Raw genomic sequence first — 20,237 nt, forward strand, 5'->3', positions numbered from 1 at the left:
TATCACAAAGTTTCATCTCCAATGCGCTCCCAGAATCGCCCGAAACCACAAAAATATAATGTTTAATAACTAAATCCTGCTTATATTCTGATTATATAGATGAGTAAAATTGCTTCTAGGCGGGGCTACACTTAAACTTTCAACCAATCACATCCAATATCAATTATGACATGATACTTAGCTAGCTAAGAGATTGTTAGCAACGAGGAAAGTTTTGGTTGTTATATTTTGTCAGGTTCAGCTGGTAAATAAATCAGTGAGAAAACGACAAAGCTCACTGGAAATAATCTAGAGCTGGTTAACTAGCGGTTAACTAGGTGTGTAACTTGGTTGGCTAAAGTTAGTAGCAGGAGATGGGGCGTTCCTATTTACATATTCATGTATATTCATAACTCCTGCATTAAAAATGTATTACACTAAATTTGTTTACATACTTTAAAAATGGGGGAAAATGAAAAATTTAAAAATTCCACAAGAATGGGGGTTGCATATGATTACATAGAATTTACATTAAAAAAAAGAAAGAAAAGAAATATGGAAAAGGTGGAATAAACTCTCATAAATTTACTTCAGTAAAACATTTTTTAAAATTACTATTTTGACCAAAATAAATAAATACATACATGTATAGATTAATTAATATGCAGTGTATACTTTAAATATAAAAGTTTTGAGGAATGTTATTTAGCAAAAATAATCTTTAGTAATTCACATAAATTCATATTTGTTCCACTAATGTTTGTAGAGTTGTTTACTTTTTCATAAATGCTTTGCCCTTTTTATCTTTTCTATATAAGGCACTTGAAATAAAAATATTTAACACTGGAAAACTATGAGTTAAACTAATGACGAAAATGAGGATGAGGAGGAAACGATTTAATGCCTACAGGCTAAACAAACAAACAAACAAAAACAATTTTCGAGTCTGAATTCACCAAGTAATATTAAATGCGTTCATTTTATTGTTGTCCGTTTAACGGTCATATTCTTCCTTTTATGGTCACTGCACGTGCGAGTGCTTTTTGTTTTTGTTTATTTTTTTTTTAATTTTTAAAAAATGGAATGAAAGCACGCGGAGGTGAGAGGAACCCTCAGCGCGCGCGGCAGCCGTTGACAAACCACGTCAACCGAAATGCAAATTAGCCGCTTTAGCTTTTCTCTCATTTAGCTTTATTTATTTGTTTGTTTGTTTATTTGTTTGTGTCACCGGGGACGTGATGTGATGAGCTCTTCTCCGTTCTCCCGGTGAAATAACGTTAAAGCGCCTCACACAGCTACCGGCTCTCTGTCTGTGTGGAAAACATGGCGAACATGGCCAAAACATTTCACATTTCACGACTCGTCTTATCTTGGCGCGCGCATACCGCCAAACACTTCATTTGTTTTGGCACCCCCCCTCTCTCTCTCTCTCTCTCACACACACACACACACACACACACACACCAACCCCTCCGGGGAAGTAGCTAGTCAGCGTGTGTGTGTGTGTGTTTTCCCCCCCTCACAACCGCCTGTGCGCCGTTTTTAAGGTCCTTTAGTCAGTCATGTGATTGTAACGTAACCCGACCGGAAAACACCGACAACCATCGCCGCCAATGCTGCGTCTGAGAGGAACAGAGCAGCTGCGCCGCCGCGACCAACGGACCGAGAGTCCCCGGTAGCACACACACACACACATACAGCAACGCCGCCCGACTCCGCGCGCGCACACCGAGGAAAGGTACGGTTCTCATTTCGTTTGTTTTTATCTCGAGTCACGTGACGCTCACCGGCTAAAACGTAAACTAAAACATTTCCCGTTTCTTCATCTCGGTGAAGTTCGAGCGTTTTATTCGGTGACTAGCTCTACCCCCTTCCTCTCTCTCTCTCTCTCTCTATCTCTCTCTCTCTCCCCTCCCCGTGTGTGTGTGTGTGTGTGTGTGTGTTGTATGAGACCGTTTCACGAGGCTCCGTTTATTTTTCTGCTCGCGAGTTTTCCGTTTAACGTATTTTTTTTAAAAGCCATTGTCAGTTAAAGAGAATTCGGACATGGCCGCTTTCACAGACCGCACGCGCGGGAGTGTTTCGATTCTGAGGCTTATTTTCAGTTTGTTGAAAGAGGAAAAAAAAAAAAAAAAACGTACTACGGAAGTGGTCTCTCTCTCTCTCTCTCTCTCTCTCTCTGCGGGAGATCTGTCCGGTCCACGTGTCTGCACTGGGGGCGGGGCCAACGGCCAACACTAGCGCGAGCGCATTTTGCACGCGTTTATTCAAAATTCAAAAATGATGAAATTACACAGCAGATGTGTTTGTTTGTTTGTTTGTTTGTTTGTTTTCTTGAGTGACCGTTATTCACCGGTTTATCTTTAATGTCAGTGTTATTATTTAATGTTTTTTTTGTTGGAGTTGTTAAAGTGGTTCTTAGAGACCAAGTTTAACTTTTTTTTTTTTTAATTTTAACTTTTTAAATGCCCCTGAAATCAAAATTGGTGTTTGAGTTTTTTTTTTTTTTGGTATCAATCCCTTAGTGTTAGGAGCAACAGTGTTGATAGGATATCTTTTAAAGACAGTTGATAGTATATTTTTATATATAACTAAATAATTTGGGAGATATTTTCATTTTAAATTGATAGTTGCTTCCTGGAAAGCTATTAAAATATTTTGATGACTTATCCTGTACTAGTGTTGTCTTCGACCAATTACAACTTTTTGTCCTGCCCCCAGGGGGCGGAGCTTGCTGTCCGGTAGCACCTCTTTAGCAATAAACATGGTTCATCGGTGTGTTTTTGGCTGTGCGTCTTTTCTTTTCGCACACCGTTCTCTTTTCCAGCCTCTCTTGGTGAACAATAAATGGTTGGTTGGAGTGTATTTATGTAGAAGTGGGCGGGGTTTGTGCGAGTTGGTGGTTATGTGACTATTTCGGAGGAGTGTTTTACCAGCTCAGTGGTGGTCAGTGCTGGAATGTGGCTACCTCGGGCTGATCAAGATCGAGAGTCAGTAATATTTTATCAGGAGCTCCAGGTGACGACTGTGAGGCTCTCCGTCACCATCAGCACTGCTGACGCTCAGCCTCGCCTAACTCCAAAAACACCCAGCATTACATCGTCTAGGAGATCGTCACCATGCGTGAGCAATGAGAAATCCTCCACAGCTGAAAAAAAGCTCTTGTTAAACTTGCTTCATATTTAGCTAGTCCACCAAGCTACTGTCAGGTTTGTGTAGATTGGGCGGGAGTGTGATGTATCTCAAACGCTATTGGCTGGTTAAGCACTTCAAAACGCTGCCATTCTGACTTCCTGTTTCAAAAGGAAATACATCAACGCACCGAACTGAATTGCGGCACTCATGGAGACCTTAATAAGAAGCAAGTAGAACTGGGTGATATGATGATATCAAAATCATGATAAGTTATGGCACAGTATGCTTTTCTGAGATATCATCATATCTTAAAACGGTAAATTTCTTTGTAGTAATTACAGACTGACTGGAAGCAGCTGATTTGATGGTTAAAAAATTTTAAAAGATCTTTTTTCCTTTTCATTGTTAAATGTTTTTTAGTTATTAAAAAAAATTGACTATATTTTTGTAGACTTTAAATATAGTATTGTCTCTTTCAACTCTGCTGTTTTCCAGGCAGTTTGTGAGAAAACCTGTCTATCGTGATACATATTGCGCGTTGTAGAAATGTCTTTGAGAATCGTGGCATGATATTTTTGTCATATCACCCCCAACCCCCCGTCAGTAAGCTAGATCTTGTACTTTTTTACATGGCCAGTATGGCTATCTAAAAAAGATTATTTTTAGAAAGATATCAGGATTTACTATAGCCTGTTTACAATGCTTAAAATCAATCAGATCGATCAAATTGAAATTTTGTAAATAAATACAAGAAATGAACAAATAACGATAAAGGTATTTCAGAGCTTTAGCTGCAGCATTTGTGATACTTTGATCCGTTACTACGGTGATACCGGAGACACCTGAATACTACGACTTTCTGCTTTTTCAGCTAAAGCAGCCATCATAACAAATTCACCCAGTCAGTTCACTGAAGGGGAAAGGATGCGAGATGTGAAAGACTCACACTTGTTTCTGATAGTGCGTAACTTTGCTTCAGTAAACAAAATGTAGGAGCAAAATTATTGTTAGTAAGTAGCGCTCACACTGATCTTTCACCTCGCTGTTTTCTTAACGTTTAACGTTAATTGTTTACAATTAAAAATAGCTGTCTCATTCATCAATATGTTAGGGGTTTTTCTCTCTGCTTTCTACAATTTGGCAATATTAGAACTGTAGTATTTTGGTGGCAATTTAATAAATCTTTGTTTTTCTTGAGCTTTGGATGAATCTGCGTCAGCGATGGCATCCATATTCCTGCAAAGTTAGAAGAGCTATATGGCTGGTCAAAAGCAAAAATTTACTTTCATTATGCATTTTGGATACAATGCTGTGCATTTTTGTGTTTTCAGGCCTGAATTATTCACTGATCAGCATACATGGTTTTTAACATTAAAACCATTCATATGCATTGAAACCCAGAAGTTGGTGAGAAAACACCTAGTTTCAAAGGGTTAAAATTAAAGGCCACCTGTGTAATATGTTTTTAAAAAAAAAAAAAAAAAAACAGGACTGATTGTTATTTTTGTAACATGTTTTATATCCAAACATAGTTCTCAGACCTGCATGTCTGCTTGCACCGAACATCTATGGCATTTTTTCCCTCCTACATTCTCCCTCAGCAGAGACGAGTGTCATATGACTAATCACGTGGCACCGAAAGCATGGCCGCTGACGGTGCTGCTCAGCTATCTCAGATTAAGCGTCATGAGCTGACAAGCCAGGGTTCAGGGTTCAAAAGTCACTGACCAGGATCTGTACTTTAACATTACATGTCATGGTAACACACAGAGTAAAGGCTTAAATTGTAGCCAAGTCATTACAATTCCATCAACGCGCGAAACGAAAAGGGTTGAGTCTGATTGGCTGTGTGCGCCTGACACAGAAGGAGTGCCTCTGCCATGAGGTTATTTTGACTCGAGTCCCACAAAAAAGTCACACTTCCTCAGATGGTGTTTGTGCAGGTGATATTGGTTTCTATTCAGTATTTCATTTCTGAACCTCAGAGATAAATAATGTCTACATTATTGACCAGCTTTGTGGATACACATAAGTGGCTGATTAGCTGTTACAGTGAAAATATAGATATTTTATGACTTGCTGTGAAAACCTCAGGTATCGTGATATCACATGATAGAAAAACGTATAGATCTACAAGGAAACATCACCTCAAAGAAAAAGAAACTATTTCAAAATGTCACTGTTTTCATTTTAGAAGCCATCAAGCATGGATTGTGTATTTAAGCAGAGTTAAATAAACATGTACATCACCACTGCTAATGTCTTTGGTATTTAAAAGTGCAACAAATGGAAAGGTTATTGACAAGTGAGTGAGTATCTATATATGTTTAAATACTGAATACGTTAGCAAAGCTGGTTTACGTTTTTATTTAACATAAGAGTTTAAAATAAGAGATTCAAAAGAGGTTTAAAATAAGAGATTCATGGTTTGTTTTGCTTTTTAATGGCACTTCTCTTGGCATTCTGTTTACAAATGAGGAAAGGCGGTTGAAAAAATAGTCGTGACTCAGTAAGTCGAAACAAGGATCAACTATGTTTTCGAGTCGCGTAAAACCACTAGTACGTCATTCTTGACGATCAGGTCGACTACAACGAGGGATTGTGATGCAATGAAAACAAAAACCTGCTTTACTTACAGCTGTACTAAACCCGCTTTTCTCCACTGCAACTCTACTCAATCCAAGATAACTAATGTAGCTACATTATTAGCTACATCATTTAAAATCAACTCGCTAACTTTATAAAGAAGAAGCTTAGTAGCTTATGTCAATCAACATGGCCACTCTTTAGGTAAACCCGGGAAACGTAAACAGAATAAAATGTTCCGTAACGTCCCTGATTGATTAATACTACGTAGGTTACTCATTTCAGCATCAGTATCAAGTACTAAAAAAACAAGTACTCGTACTTGGTCTGAAAGAAAAAAAAAACGTGTCGATGCTTCATCTTTATATATAAAGTTAAAATCACATCACATATAGGCAAGGGACTAAACTGTTTACATGATATTTCTGTGAGAGAGTGATCTAAAAGGCCGTAACCTGAGGGGAAGGTGACATTAAAAGCCACACGTCTTTGAGGTAAAGCCGTATAATCCCCCCCTCCCCGAGGGTCCACCTGGTCAACGTGAGCGTGTTTGCGGCCCTGCAGCTGCGATTCAGGTTTGAGCAGCCGATGTGGGCCGTCCTCCTGCTGCTCAGCAATGCTGCGTAACCAGTACACTTTGTATGCATCGGTAGATTTCTGTCAGCCTCCAACTTGCCAGATCAGTGGAATGTCGTGAGAAGTAAGCATACAGGCACTCAGCACCTAAAAGGCTTCACATACCAAAACGTAGGGGTGGGGCGATATGAAAAAAATATCATATCAGGATTCTCAAAGACATTTCTGTGAAACACGACATGTATCAAGATTTATAGATTTTCTAAGAATCTTTGAGCGAAACACAAGTGTTTTGTTAAAACAGCTGTATTTAGTGACACTTCTATTGAATGTCTATAAAAAAAAATAAAAAGAGGAAGACAACCTGTAAAATTTTACAGATTCAGTACAAAAATCTTACCTTAAATAGCCGCATCCAATCACTTTATATTTATTAAAAAACTATTTCATAAAAAAAGATCACACAGATAATTGTACAGTGACACCGTATCATGATACTGTTATATTTCACAGCTCTTCCAAAATGGATGTTTTGTGATTTAGGGAGCCAGAGTATCGAAATTTAATTAAAAAAAATAAAAATAATAAAGCTGACCATTTTGTGTGGTGAAATAACTGCGTTTACGTTGCAGATCCATGCAAACGTCAAGCAGAAGTCGTGAGTTCATGAGTTTCCAGTTGTTTTAAGATTAGAAAGTCCAACAAAGAGAAAATGCCACTTATTCAGTGAACTTGTTCCCTAAAACTCTTAAAATAAATAAATAAATTAATAAAAAACTTTTCCAAAAACTTGAATAACAGCTAAAAGTATCAAAATTCAGCATATAAGTAAGTATTAAAAGTATTAAAGCACTAATTACGAGGCTTAAAACTTTAGTTTTAAGTGAAAGTTGTGATATTTAAACATGTTATTTTAATGCTTCAAATGTAAAATCAAACTTGGTTTAATATAAAAACTGTCCCAGAACAACATTTCAGAGTTCACACGGAGAGTTGTATATTTATCTTAAGAATTTTGCCACCATTTATTGATTTAGTGCTAATTTTCAGCAAGGACAGGGAAATGCATACACATTAGTTAATCCTTTATCCATTATTCTTTCCATGCTAGTAAATGTAACGTAGCAGAATATTGAGAAGTTGCAAACATTGTGAAAAGAAATCTAAATTATTTGGGTGTTATGAATTTTGCGGTATTGTTAGAAGAAATTGTGCTTTTCCCATTCTCCCATCCTCAATTATCTGTTAACATATATATGTTAACAAGTGTTATGTTACGGGAGAAATTGACCTACATTGTGCTAAAGATGTCAGAAATACAAATTTGGACGTTCTAGTGGATTGGTCAGAGGTTAATATAGTCAAAAAATAATCAACGTTTTAGTAAAGTTGTATGTAAATGTTTTTGTAGGCCAAACGAAATGGAAAATTCCTGCCAGGAATTTGGTTTACAAAAGTTTCGCTGATTTTCTCCATACTCACATGTGTATGTTGATAAACGACAATCAGACATAAATAATCCAAGGCAAAGCTTACAGAGAACTGAAAACAACAAAATGATAACTATGGTATGCGCTAAATCTTGGAGTAACGCATCTCGGCTATTGCAGCTCATCAGTTACCCTAGACATGCACGAACCCTTGCTCCTTTTATAGGGTGCCGTTACTTTCCCCCCCAATCGAACAGCTATACTTATTAGTCCGCATTCGTTTTCATGGATTTGTTTTGGATTTTGTTTTGCTTTCTTTCAAGCCATTAATATGAAATGACAAAATTTGCATTAAATTGGTGTTTGATTGCAGTAAGTAAGTGATTTAAACTTGATAGCGTAATCCGTGTATAAAGTTGCAATAACTTATCGATCAGTTGAGGTTCACGTTAATGAGTCTCCTTATACGTACCTTTACACAAACACACGTAAACATAGACTACGAACATTTTTTCCTAACTGACTCGATTTTCACGAACGCCACATTTCTTGAGTAAATGCTTCTGCAAGCTGTTTATGAATAAATTTGTTTGTGTCCATTTTAATAAGTGAAGCTCACTGAGTTCATAAATGAAAGAGTTCATATGTTTCAGCCAACATGATGCTTTGTAAAGTAAGGATCTCTATTCCTTGCTGCACCTTTAAGGGGATTTCCTCATTTTAGCAGACTATTTCGTAATCATGACTGAAAATTTGTTGAAGTGGTAACATGCATTGTGCTGAATAATTCACACATAATTTTGTGCATGTATATCAGTTTATTACAGCCTCTTTTGTGTTCTTCATTTCAAACAGCGTCTCCACTCCACATCCCCTGTCTAATTATAGCAGGACTCCTCGTCACTCCTCCCCGGGATTTTTCCCCCTCCGTCCCCTTGAGAAAACGACTCAGACAGAGTTCTGGACGTTTGAGATTGTGGGTCAATACGAAAACTACCCATAACCACCCGCTGTGTTCAGTTTTCCCAAAGCGAGCAAACATCCTGATACATGGCTCAGAGGCTCGGATCAATACGCGTGTCTCGTAAACAATTAGATTAAATCTTCACTTCAGTTTATATGGCACGTTTGTGTTTTATATGTATACTATTAAAAACCAGATGCTCTTTATAGTAGTTTTTCTAGTGTCCACCTCGCAGTGTGTTTCGTGTCTACCGTACTGCTGGGGTGGGTGTGTGTGTGTGTGTGTGTGTGTGTGTGTGTGTGTTTGGTTTTTTTTTCCTCCTTGTGTGGTTCATTGTGGTCTGCAGTAGACCGGAAGCTGACTCGTCATCTCTGCTCCCCCTCTGTGTAGGTGGAAGTATGGAGCTGGCCAACCATGGTCTTATCCTCCTGCAGCAGCTCAACGCACAGAGGGAGTTCGGCTTCCTGTGTGACTGCACAGTCGCCATCGGTGACGTCTTCTTCAAAGCACACAAGGCCGTGCTGGCCGCCTTCTCCAACTACTTCAGAATGTTATTTATTCACCAGGACAGGTAGCCGAACACATGACTAAAAAGCATGCTAGTCCATCTACAGAGTGAAGCAAACTTCTTCATCTAACAAGAATGTACTCTTCTAACTAATGTTTTTTTTTTTTGTATGTTTAGTATGCAACTTTTTACCTGAAAAAGTGCAATTAGTTTTTAGAGTAAGTCGAAATATGTACCGTAAATAATATACATATGAACATACATATTAAAGGAACAAAAGCGACAAGAAAAAAGAAAAAAAAACGGTTTGGTACTTATATGTCTGAGAGTGCACTAGCTTCCCCTCCCTCCCTATCACATCCTCTACCACGCAGGGAGTGCGAGGGTTAACACGTGCTTCCCCTGAGACACGTGAAGTCAGCTAACCGCATCTTTTCGAGCTGCTGCTCATTCTACGTCACACGACTCCCAGCCTTGTCGCGATTCAAACACGAGCACCGACAGGAAAAGCAGATATATTAATACATTCCGAAATGTACATCGAGCAAATAATTTAGGAATAAAACACTCAGGGATGTGCATTAATAGAAAAATAATCAACAACATGGTGGCGTGATGCGACCCGACTCCAAGTGGAAGTTACTGTTACCACCCTGGAGTTGATTATTTTCCTCTTACAGCACATCCCCATGTGTTTTATTTCCCTTACAGCACAGCAAATTTCCAGCGATTACAATTTTTTAAAAATTTATTCACGATGTCAGATCATACTTTTTTTTATCCATTTATAATTACGTTTAATGTTGCGGCATGTCTGTGAAACTAGTTAGTTCCTGTAACATTAAATGTAACTATAAATGTATAAAAAAAAAAGTATGACCTGACATACTTTTTTATCCATTTAAAGTAACAGCTTTACGTCTGACTGTTGCAAAGCACCGACACTGCAGACTCCGTCCATAAATGTTAAATAAAACGTCTCCTTACAGAAAACTTCACCACATAAAAACCAAATTTATGTAGAGCGTGCAGCGTACAAGTCCCTGTGACTATAGAAGCTGTTTCTATAGAAACAATAACGTATTAGAACGAGGGCACTGTTGCCTGAGCTGCTGTTACAGAGAATTATTAAACACTCCCTGACCAATCAGAATCCAGAACTGAACAGCGCTGTGGTATAAGGGAAAATAATGGACAAGGTGGAGATCAAGTCCTTTGTTGTCAGATATTAGGAGCTGTCAGTGACTGTTATTTCGGTTGTACCACAGCTACTTAACAAAAAGTGCCATAAAATATTCTCTAATTGCCCGTGTACTTTTCTTTTCTTTTAATTTTCATATTCCGTCCACCAAGTTTGGATCCTCAGAGTTGTAATATTCAGAGTGGATTTGAAGGGGACCATAGCAAAGGGGCCAAAGCTTCCTTTTAAAACATTTTTTTGTTGATTTTGTTTAATGCTACATTTAATTTTTGACTATATATGTGTATAGTTCCTCATTGTGATGCCAGTACAAGTGGGTCACTCAGCTCAAACACCTCAGTGTCACCACCGAGTTGAGAAAATGACCCACAGAGCAAAAATAACCATCCGACAGCACCCTGTGGTCAAAAGCTGGAACGCACGTCCCAGTGCCACACACACTACCATTAATCTACTGACCCTAGAATGTTTTCTGAACAGCGTTTATTAAGTAAGTTCCTAAATGCTGTGCATGTGATAACGTTGCTAACTTGCATTTATTTCATATTCGCTTTGTAAGGTCACATGACCAACGTGCAGTGAGACACTTGAGGCTAATCATTAAACTCACTGTTCAGGTCCCTCTGTTCTTCCCTGTTGTTCCCCGCTATGTAGGATATAAATAATTACACCATAGTGCTGTTGAATTCTCGAATCATAAGGTGATTAATTTTCTCTAACAGCACGGCTCCGACAGTAGTTCCAGCTGTAACATAAACGATACGTTTACATTAATGCGCTAGCACCGTTACTATAGTAACAGCTCATACACAGGGAGTTCTATCACAAATGTTCCACATAATCTAATAAAAGTATAATATTAATAATATTTATTATTAATAAATAATAATATGATTTATTCCCAGTTGTATTTGATTATTTGATGACAAGCTTTTCATTGAGTTCATTGTGGTTTTGTTGTGGTGTTTTTTCTTTTTTTTCTTCTCCCCTCCAGCGACTGTGTTCGTTTAAAGCCCGCAGACATCCAGCCCGATATCTTCAGCTACCTCCTCAACCTGATGTACACTGGCAAACTGGCCCCGCAGCTGATCGACCCGGCCCGGCTAGAGCAGGGCGTGAAGTTCCTGCACGCCTACCCCCTCATCCAGGAGGCTAGCCTAAACAGCCAGTCCGCCTTCTCTCATCCCGAGCCCAGCATCCGGCTTAACACCTCTCTCTACGGCATCCAGATATCAGGCCAGCAGGGGGCGCAGTCCGGCCGTCCCTCCAACAGGAGGCAGTCCTCACCCGTTGACTCGGATAGCGCAGGCGTCCTCGATGGGAAAGGTTCCAGTGCAAACGCGTCTCTGTCGTCTGGATCCAGACTGCAGCCAGAAATGGAGGTTGAGGCAATGGTGATGAGCAGTAGCCAGTTTGGGAGAGAAGGCTCAGAGGCAGACGTGTCGTCCGGTGATAGCGTGTCTGCCTTAACAAGCGGGAACCCCAACACCATCCTGCATGTGAAGCCGAGCATCATGAAACGAAGCTCCTCGTTCCGGAAGCATTACACCTGCCACATCTGCGGCAGTCGCTTCAACCAGCGAGCGGCTCTGAGGGAACACCTTCTCTGGCACGCCCAGGCTATTGCGCCTCTAATGCTTGAGTCTGGAGGTGCGACTTCTCCCATACTTCCCGGAGGAGCTGCCACGCCCGAGGTGGAGGAAGTTCTCACCGGCGTCGGAGCATCTGCAGCCACTCCCATCATGGTGGACGTTGATGTTGAGCAGCCTCTGTCTGGATCTAAAGTCTCTCCACGGGGTGAGACGGCCATCTCGGTTCCTTCAGCAGCAGCAGCAGCAGCAGCTACATCGTGCGCAGCTCAGCCGCAAGCGGACACGCCTCCTCCGTCCGACATCGCCGACATCGACAATCTAGAAGGCGTGGCCGACATCGAGCGAGAGGTGAAGAGACGGAAGTATGAGTGCCCCACCTGCGGACGCAAGTTCATCCAGAAGAGCCACTGGCGCGAGCACATGTACATCCACACGGGAAAGCCGTATCGCTGCAGTGCCTGCGGGAAGAGCTTCTGCCGAGCCAATCAGGCGGCGAGACACGTCTGCATGAGCCAAGGGGCGGAGTCGGCGTACACCATGGTAGACAGGCAGAGCATGGAGCTGTGCGCGGCGGACGACTCCAGCCAGATGGAGGCCCTGTTCCTGGGCTCCTCAGGAAGACCGTACAAGTGTAACGTATGCGAAATGACCTTCACCAACCCGAACGAAGTCATCAAGCACATGTGCTTTAACCAGGGCGCGGTCTCGGAGGGAAGCATCTCAGGAACGGCAGGGAGTGGAGCGAACACTGAAAAAGCGGCCAAAGATGAGGGTTCTGATGTGTCTAGCGGTGGATCTTTAGTGACGGCCATTAAAACAGAGGAGGTCTTGGTAGATTAATAAGACATCCATCCTATATACATGTACGTTATTTTTTTTTCCCTTTCGTTCATAAATATTACATTTGTTTGCTGTAGAGCGTTTATTCTGATGTACAGCTTACGCTATCAATGTAGATCAGGAAATGACTTGTGCATGTTGTAGGAACCTTTTGTTTTTCCACACAAGCAGGGAATCAAGACGAGTTTATTACAACGTGAAGCTCTTTTTTTTTTTTTTTTTTTTTTCTTTCTTGTTCAGTGGGTAATTCAGGTCATTCGCATGTTGCACATAGTGGTTTAAGCCTTTCCTCTTTGTAACCGTCAACAGGAAGAGGAAGTGGAGAATTGCAATAACCCCACCTATGGTGAGAATGTTCTCCTCACCGTGTTCTCCTCACTGATTCTCATATCCTCGTATGATCCGAAAACAGCACAAACGTTTTATGACATTTAAAGCAATAGCCAGCAGTATGTAACCATCACTATATTCCACTCATTGTTGTTATTATTATTATTATTATTATTATTATTATTATTTCTACCGGCCAAAGAGTGTTAGAGCAGTTTATTTCCTCTTCACTGATAAACCGAATTTTTTATTATTTTTTTCCTAGTACAGAAGTGACCTACTCGTACCTCAGCTTGGATGAATTTGTGTAAGAGTGACTTGTTTCAGTTACTCTATCATAATAAAGTTATGCGATTCAAAATCCAGTAGCTACAATCTCATCTAAGAGCTCACGTGACAAGCTAGAGCAGTTATTCGAATTAAAATTCGTCATATTTAATTTTTTTGAAATTAAAAACAATGATTTGTGCCAACACAATTCAACAGTTTAAAATTAACATTTTGTTTAATATTAATTTTTAAAAGATTTAAATTGATCTGGAACCATTATCACTAAATGTTTACAGATATGCCATCTTCTTTCATTTTTAATTTTCTTTCTATTTTTTATTTTTAATTTATCTGTTGACCTGTTACTTAATGTATGTTTTTGTTTTGAAGACAAAGACAGTCTGGGTGAACCTACACGTGTATCAGTATCTCAGTTTGAAGGGAGATTTTGCTGTTTTGCTGTTTGTTTATTTGCAGAAAAATGTTTTTAAAAGCCCTTATTTTTGAGTTTGTTTTTTGAGATTTTTTTTTTTTCTTTTTCAAATTTTATACACAGTACTATATTTACAAAGAATATTTTATATTAAAAATGTTGTATATTGCATAAAGTGCATTGAGCGTAGAATATAATCAGTTTTTAGTGTAGCACGAGTGTATGTACATTTGTTTGTTTCTGCATATCCGGTCTTATATTAATATTTTAATTAGATTTTTTTTTTTTTTTAAAGAATTTTCATTATCTGCTGTTGCTTATTGTTTGCTCCTTGTTCGGCTGTCCATGCACTGAAATTTAGGGACCTGACTACTTTTGGTGAAATTTTCCTGGAAAGCGTGATGATGCACTGGGGGTGCAGTGGTTATGTATGTATGGTTATAAACAGGCATTGGACATTCATAATAATGTCGTTTTATATTTGCAACAAGTCAAATGTACCGAAAAAGAAATGAGCAGCTCTACAAATAAGGAAGTCATTATTATTATTATTATTATTTTTTATTTTATAGATTGCTTCAGGAACAAGAAAATGGGACCGTTGTTTTAAAAAGTGTTATTTCCTCGACAGAGCAGTGTAATTTTCTTCTTGTTTTTTTTTTTTTTTTTTTTTTTTTTTTTTTTTGTGAAGTATCTGTATGAGGGCATTTTGTGAATTGAATTACTACTGATTGGTTGAAGACTGGGATTTTATGACGTGCTCCTCTTTTCTCCTAACGTTCCTTTATTATCGACTCCTGGTGGTTGTGCATGTACAGAAATGACAAATGATATGCCATGCTTTGTTTTGTGTGTGTTTTTTTTTTTTTTTTTTTGTACTGTTACGTATCTCTTCATATGCAATTTGCTAATGTATTTTGTTCAGAGTTTATTTTTGAGGCAGTTACAGGGAGGGGGTGAAGGATCTCACCCTGTCCCCCAAAATGCACAAACTCCAAAGCGAACGCAAACATACAGTATACTGTGATCTGCAGCTCCTCAGGAAATGAACAACTGCCTCGGAATAAATGTGATTTGTGATTGTCTATAATGAACAATAAAACTTTTTTTTTTTTTTTTTTGGTAGACCGAGTTAAATTTCCTGTCACATTAATTGAAATAATTCCCATACAGTGGACAAAATGAATAAACAGCAATAAAACATGACTGCGACACAGCAGTAATTAATTCATTCATTAATAACGTGCATGTGGTAAAAGACATTTGTGAAATGAGTTAATCATTTATAGGAGCTGCCAGTGAGGTGAATTACAATTGCAATGAAAGCACTGACAAACTCCTCCCCCCACCAACAAACCTCACCAACAAACCCCCCACCAACAAACCTCAAACATCTTGACCATCACTGTTCATTCAGTCATCTGTGTATCGTATGCGTATTCGGAGGATTACAAGTGATATCCACTAGGGGGCGATGTAGTGACGAAACATTCCTGGCGAAAACTGGAATATTTTTGTTGACTACTTCTTCCGATTTTGCACAACAACAACAAACACGGCAACATACCAATGTTTCCGCCAAAATACCAATGTCGATGGCATCTCTCTAAATCTACGTTAAATCTCGTCATGAAATTGAAGTGGGCGTTTCTCAAGTTCTACGTCACCGTTGGTCTTACGCTGGTATCGCACCATGTAGCAATAATTTCTGAAGACATGCAAAAGCAGCGCTCCGAACCACTGCAGGGATACGTGCGGCAGCCATTTTGTGTACACGTCATTAAAAGCAAGTGTAATCCACGCTTTATCCCTTTACGAGTTTTGAGTTTTCTGGTTGGGGGCGGAGCTAATTTCCAGGCCAGAAAAAATGTAAACGAAAGCCCGAAACGAGGAAAATGGTCTGATCCGCTGCATGTTAATGTTGCAAATCACAGTCTTTCTAAGGTATCTTTAAAAGTATGTGATTATCACAGGTTTATAAAAAAATGACAATGCCTTTAAAAATGACAAACTGCAGCTTTAAATACTGCACACATGAATATTTCAGGCAGTAGTAATAACTGAGCTACTTTAGAGGCTTAAGATATGGTAAGAGCTTGAGTGGTTTAATTTACCTCATCGTTTTCTGCATCCTTTTTGCATTTTGTGCATTTATACACACAAGTTTATAATAATATATACTAGTTCTGTTTCCCTCATACACATGAAAACACAATTAGAAACAAGGATTCCCTGCAAAAAAATCTTGAGTATAGGCAAATTTATCAAATAATTCACTATAAGATTTTTATAAAATTATTATAAAATGGTCCAACCTACTTCCAGAAGGAATACCCTTCGTATTCAATGTGTACAATGTGGTTCAGTGTGCAGTTCCCCAAAATAAAACAAATTAATGAAAAATAATTAATTACAAAATACTTTGTAAAAAAAAAATGAATTAAAGTAAACCCTTTTTAAAAGATTTTTTTAAAAGAACTTCAACTTTTTAATAACTTTTTTCTACTGATTTTTTTTTATTTTTTTAATTTAAAAAAATGCTTTTTAAAAAAATTAACATCTAGAAAAAAGTTTTAAAAAGTTTAAAAGGTAACATAAAACTTTTTTTTTTAAAGTAAAACATTAAATTAAATATCTAGTTTTTAAATATAATTGATGATGAAAAAATGCATTTGTTCAACATATTTTCCCTGGCTATATGCTATATCATTTTCTTGATCAGGAAAGAAAACACAAGCATCGCTTTACAGCGCTAACTTTTATTTAAATGAAATATAGACAGGGTTCTGTATCCATACTATTAACAGCTTGACAAATAAAAAAAAAACAAAAAAACAGAGAAGATCATGCTACATAACATTGTCTAATGCTCTCATTGGTTATTTAATATTACAATATGATTTAAGATACATAGGTATACAATTTGTACAAATGTTAAGGAGCTTCACAGTAATATTTTTTTTTATAAAAAGCAGAGAACAGGATGCGACCCAGGGGTTTCATACAAGCTGTGATGATAGAAGAACATTCTTTTTCTATTTTAACAAAATAAAGCATCTTTGCAGAGATTCTCACATCCTCTAATTTGCCTCAAGAACAAGAACACTGATAGTCACTGCTGTATCACTGAGACATTTTATATTGCATTTTATAATCAGCAGGATTACAAAGGTGACCTTAATGAATTTAATGAACGAGTGATGCGATGCTTTGCATATACACGCTGATTGCAAATCTCAGTTCTGCTTTGTTCAGATCTCATGCATCTAAGCACTAAAAGAATGTAGTTTAAAAAAAATGTAAATTGTGAATAAATTGTTATTAAAGGTGATCATCACTGGAAGGAGTAATATTGTTAGTTTATGATACACAGATGAAAAATACAAACGCTGTGAGCGCGATATGAACAATGTTTGTAAAAAAAAAAAACAAACAAAAAAACAACACTAACACACATGAATTGTGAACGCAAATTAATTTCATAAAAACTGGCTTCCGGTAGATGGCGCCAGTGCACTCAGCAATACTTTTGAATATCTAATAACAACTTAGAAACAGTAAAGAATACATACTGTACTTCACGTGCCACCGAACAGTGCTGTCAAATCTCATTTAATACCAAAATCTAACCATTCATTCACATATTAAAGGTGAAAGCAGTGTTTTACTGATAGCATGTGCTTCTCAAACACAGGAGAACTACAAAAAAAAAGTTTCACGAGTTTCACAGTCGAGAAATAAAGCATGTTTTATATATGATATATATGTACAGTAGGAATGGAAATGATTATGCTGGCTCTCAAACACTCTGACGCTTAACTGCACACGTGTACCATGTTTCGTAAATAAAAAAAACAAAAAAACAACCTTGTATCTGGGTGATGTCATCCATTTCCAGGCCGTTTAGGACAAGGTTGGGATGACAGAATATTTTAGATATAAATACAATATACAAGATAGGATCTCACACACACATAAAGCACATACACACACATTTCTCTCCATCTGACAGCAGCCCTTCACGACACAGCAACACCTCTGTGAGAATAAAATGTCAGAAAACAAAAACGCTCAATGTGAGATGAGTGACATCTGAACCCATCTGAGTCATGGTGTGATGCTGTGGATAGAAATTTCTCAAAGTGGGCTGGAACGTAGACATTACGAAAACATGTTATAGGATAGATGGATGGATGGATGGATAGATGGATGAGTCTCTGGCTCTTTCTTCTGTTCCTGTATCTTCTACAGGAGCTTCCCATGCAACCACCTGACACGTGTAGCCTGTAAGACAACACACACACACACACACACACACAGAGAGAGAGGTAATGAGTATACAACATACATTAATGCTGGAGCTAACAGGACTTAACCATTATTTATATATTTACATTTTAATACAATACAAACTTGATGATACGCCTTCAGTCACTATCCAATCTAAAACATTCAGGCTTTATTCTTCTACAACTTTAATTCACTTTAAATAAACTTTTTAATTTTTTCCCGTCAGGTATTTGCATTATTTCCCGCTCCTTGATTACTGGGATGGTTGTTTTTCCTTTATTTCGTTTAATGAAATTTGAAAAAAAAAAAAAAAAAGCTTTATTAATACTTATGTTTAAGGAGTGGTTGTATTGAGAATTAGCTTTGGGTTTTTCTAATTTTCTAATTTTATTGTTCAATCTGTGCTTTTAAATTATTTATAATGTATTCATTTGAACCACTTTTCACAAATGTGCTGCTCTTCACCAAATTCCTATCTGTGCCGATGTGTCTTCACTATGTCCGTGTCGATGGTCATGTAATATATAATGTATAAAGCTGTAAGTTATGTATAAGAACATAAACTGCTTTCCCATCTCAGAAAACTTACAGCTTTCCCTACAACTGTTACAAAGTACTGACACTGGAGACTCCTTCCATAGACATTAAATAAACATCTCCTTACAGAAAACTTCATGTAAACCACTACACATTATTCATTTGTTTATTTGCAGCATCTGCTTGTGCAAGTTGTAACTATAGAAACGATAACAACTTCTGACGAATCAGAATCCAGAATTCAACACTGCTGTGGAATAAAGTGAGCAAATAAGTCTCTCTCTTTCTCCCTTGCTCTTTTTTATTAGCTCACACTTTGCAATATCACTTTCAATCAGACATGTTTTCACGTCTAACTCCGACTGTCTGATTCCCCCCCTCCCTCATCTCACTTCCTCTCTCATCTCACTTCCTCTTAGCCTCCTGTCTCTTAGCCTCACTGTTTTTATGACTCAGCATGTTGAGAGGGAGAAAGAGAGAGAGAGAAAGAGAGAGAGAGATCGGATCCTGCACCAAACTCCTGCTGCACTGCTATAATTCACCCTCCACTGGTCCACTGCAGTGCTGCATTAGCACTCATCAAAGATTTAGCAGTCACACCCATCTCTCCTCTACCTCGATCTCCATCTCCCTCCATGACCATAAACCCTCCTGCTGTCCCATCTACTTATTATCTTTACATTTCTTTTTCATTCATTCTTCATACCATGGCAAAACAGTATAACAGTTAAAAAAAACTTTGTATTGGAGTTGCCCTGGATATGTATCTTTATCCCTTTTAAAATAATCTATGTAGAATTATACGCCCAGAGACGGTATGACTAGAGACAGGCCACTGTTTAAAATATGAACGAGACAGCGTGTAATGCTCAACATGGCTGTTGTATTACATAATGTCCCGCCCCTTTAGTAAAAAGAGCCAATCGCCTTGCAGGTAAAGACATTAACGACACTGCTTGGCTTATCAGATTCTTACACTGATGTATACTTAGCTATAGGGTACTTTGCAATAAATCAATATTGTTAAAAAAAAAAAAAAAAGGATCGGTACGGTAGCCAGAGCAACCTGAAAAATTTACACTACACATTATTTATACCATTTAGTCAGACTGTAAAAGCCCTGTCATATTCATGCTTAAAAACATCATCTTGTCAATCCATTTCTGGTTTCTGAATCTCTCCCCATTCAAGTATTCGGAGGCCTGGTCTTGTATGATTGAAAATAACAGCACCAGAGCGTCACCAAGATGGCTGCCGAGTAGACAGACATTATTGGAGACACTTATGGCTGAGCAACATCTCTACAAATTTACTGTCATTAAAAAGGTTACCGTCAAAGAAAATACATGAAGATGCAATCTGGAAACATCCGCCATGTCCTTCTGCCATCCCAAACAGCCTAATATCACTAATATTAGCTAATCTAGCTAGCAGGCGGCTAATAAACTAGCTCACGTTTATCATAGGTCAGTAAGTGGGATTTCAGTTTGAATTCTGACTTACGTTTTCAATTATCTTTAAATATTTAATTTAAAATCAGCCAAATGTTACCAAGTTACCATGAGA

At 38.1% G+C, this 20,237-nt stretch overlaps 2 protein-coding genes across 4 annotated transcripts in view; one reads left to right on the top strand and one right to left on the bottom strand.

The window, feature by feature from the left end:
- The first annotated feature begins 1,424 nt into the window (after window positions 1–1,424).
- Window positions 1,425–14,962, top strand: zbtb2b (zinc finger and BTB domain containing 2b). The gene is made up of 3 exons (XM_026922754.3): window positions 1,425–1,717; window positions 9,061–9,241; window positions 11,374–14,962. Exons 2-3 carry the CDS (start codon window positions 9,069–9,071, stop codon window positions 12,809–12,811), a joined length of 1,611 nt encoding a protein of 536 aa, XP_026778555.3. The 5' UTR covers window positions 1,425–1,717; window positions 9,061–9,068; the 3' UTR covers window positions 12,812–14,962.
- A 1,625-nt stretch (window positions 14,963–16,587) lies between these two features.
- akap12b (A kinase (PRKA) anchor protein 12b) overlaps window positions 16,588–20,237 on the bottom strand; it is a 61,246-nt gene continuing 57,596 nt past the window's right edge. For all 3 annotated transcript variants that reach the window (XM_053242028.1, XM_026923781.3, XM_053242029.1), the window contains one exon: window positions 16,588–18,128. The gene's annotated coding sequence lies outside the window, so the exon portion shown is untranslated. The remainder of the gene's footprint in view (window positions 18,129–20,237) is intronic.

Source organism: Pangasianodon hypophthalmus, chromosome 19 (genome assembly GCF_027358585.1).
Source record: "Pangasianodon hypophthalmus isolate fPanHyp1 chromosome 19, fPanHyp1.pri, whole genome shotgun sequence".
NCBI lineage: Eukaryota > Metazoa > Chordata > Actinopteri > Siluriformes > Pangasiidae > Pangasianodon > Pangasianodon hypophthalmus.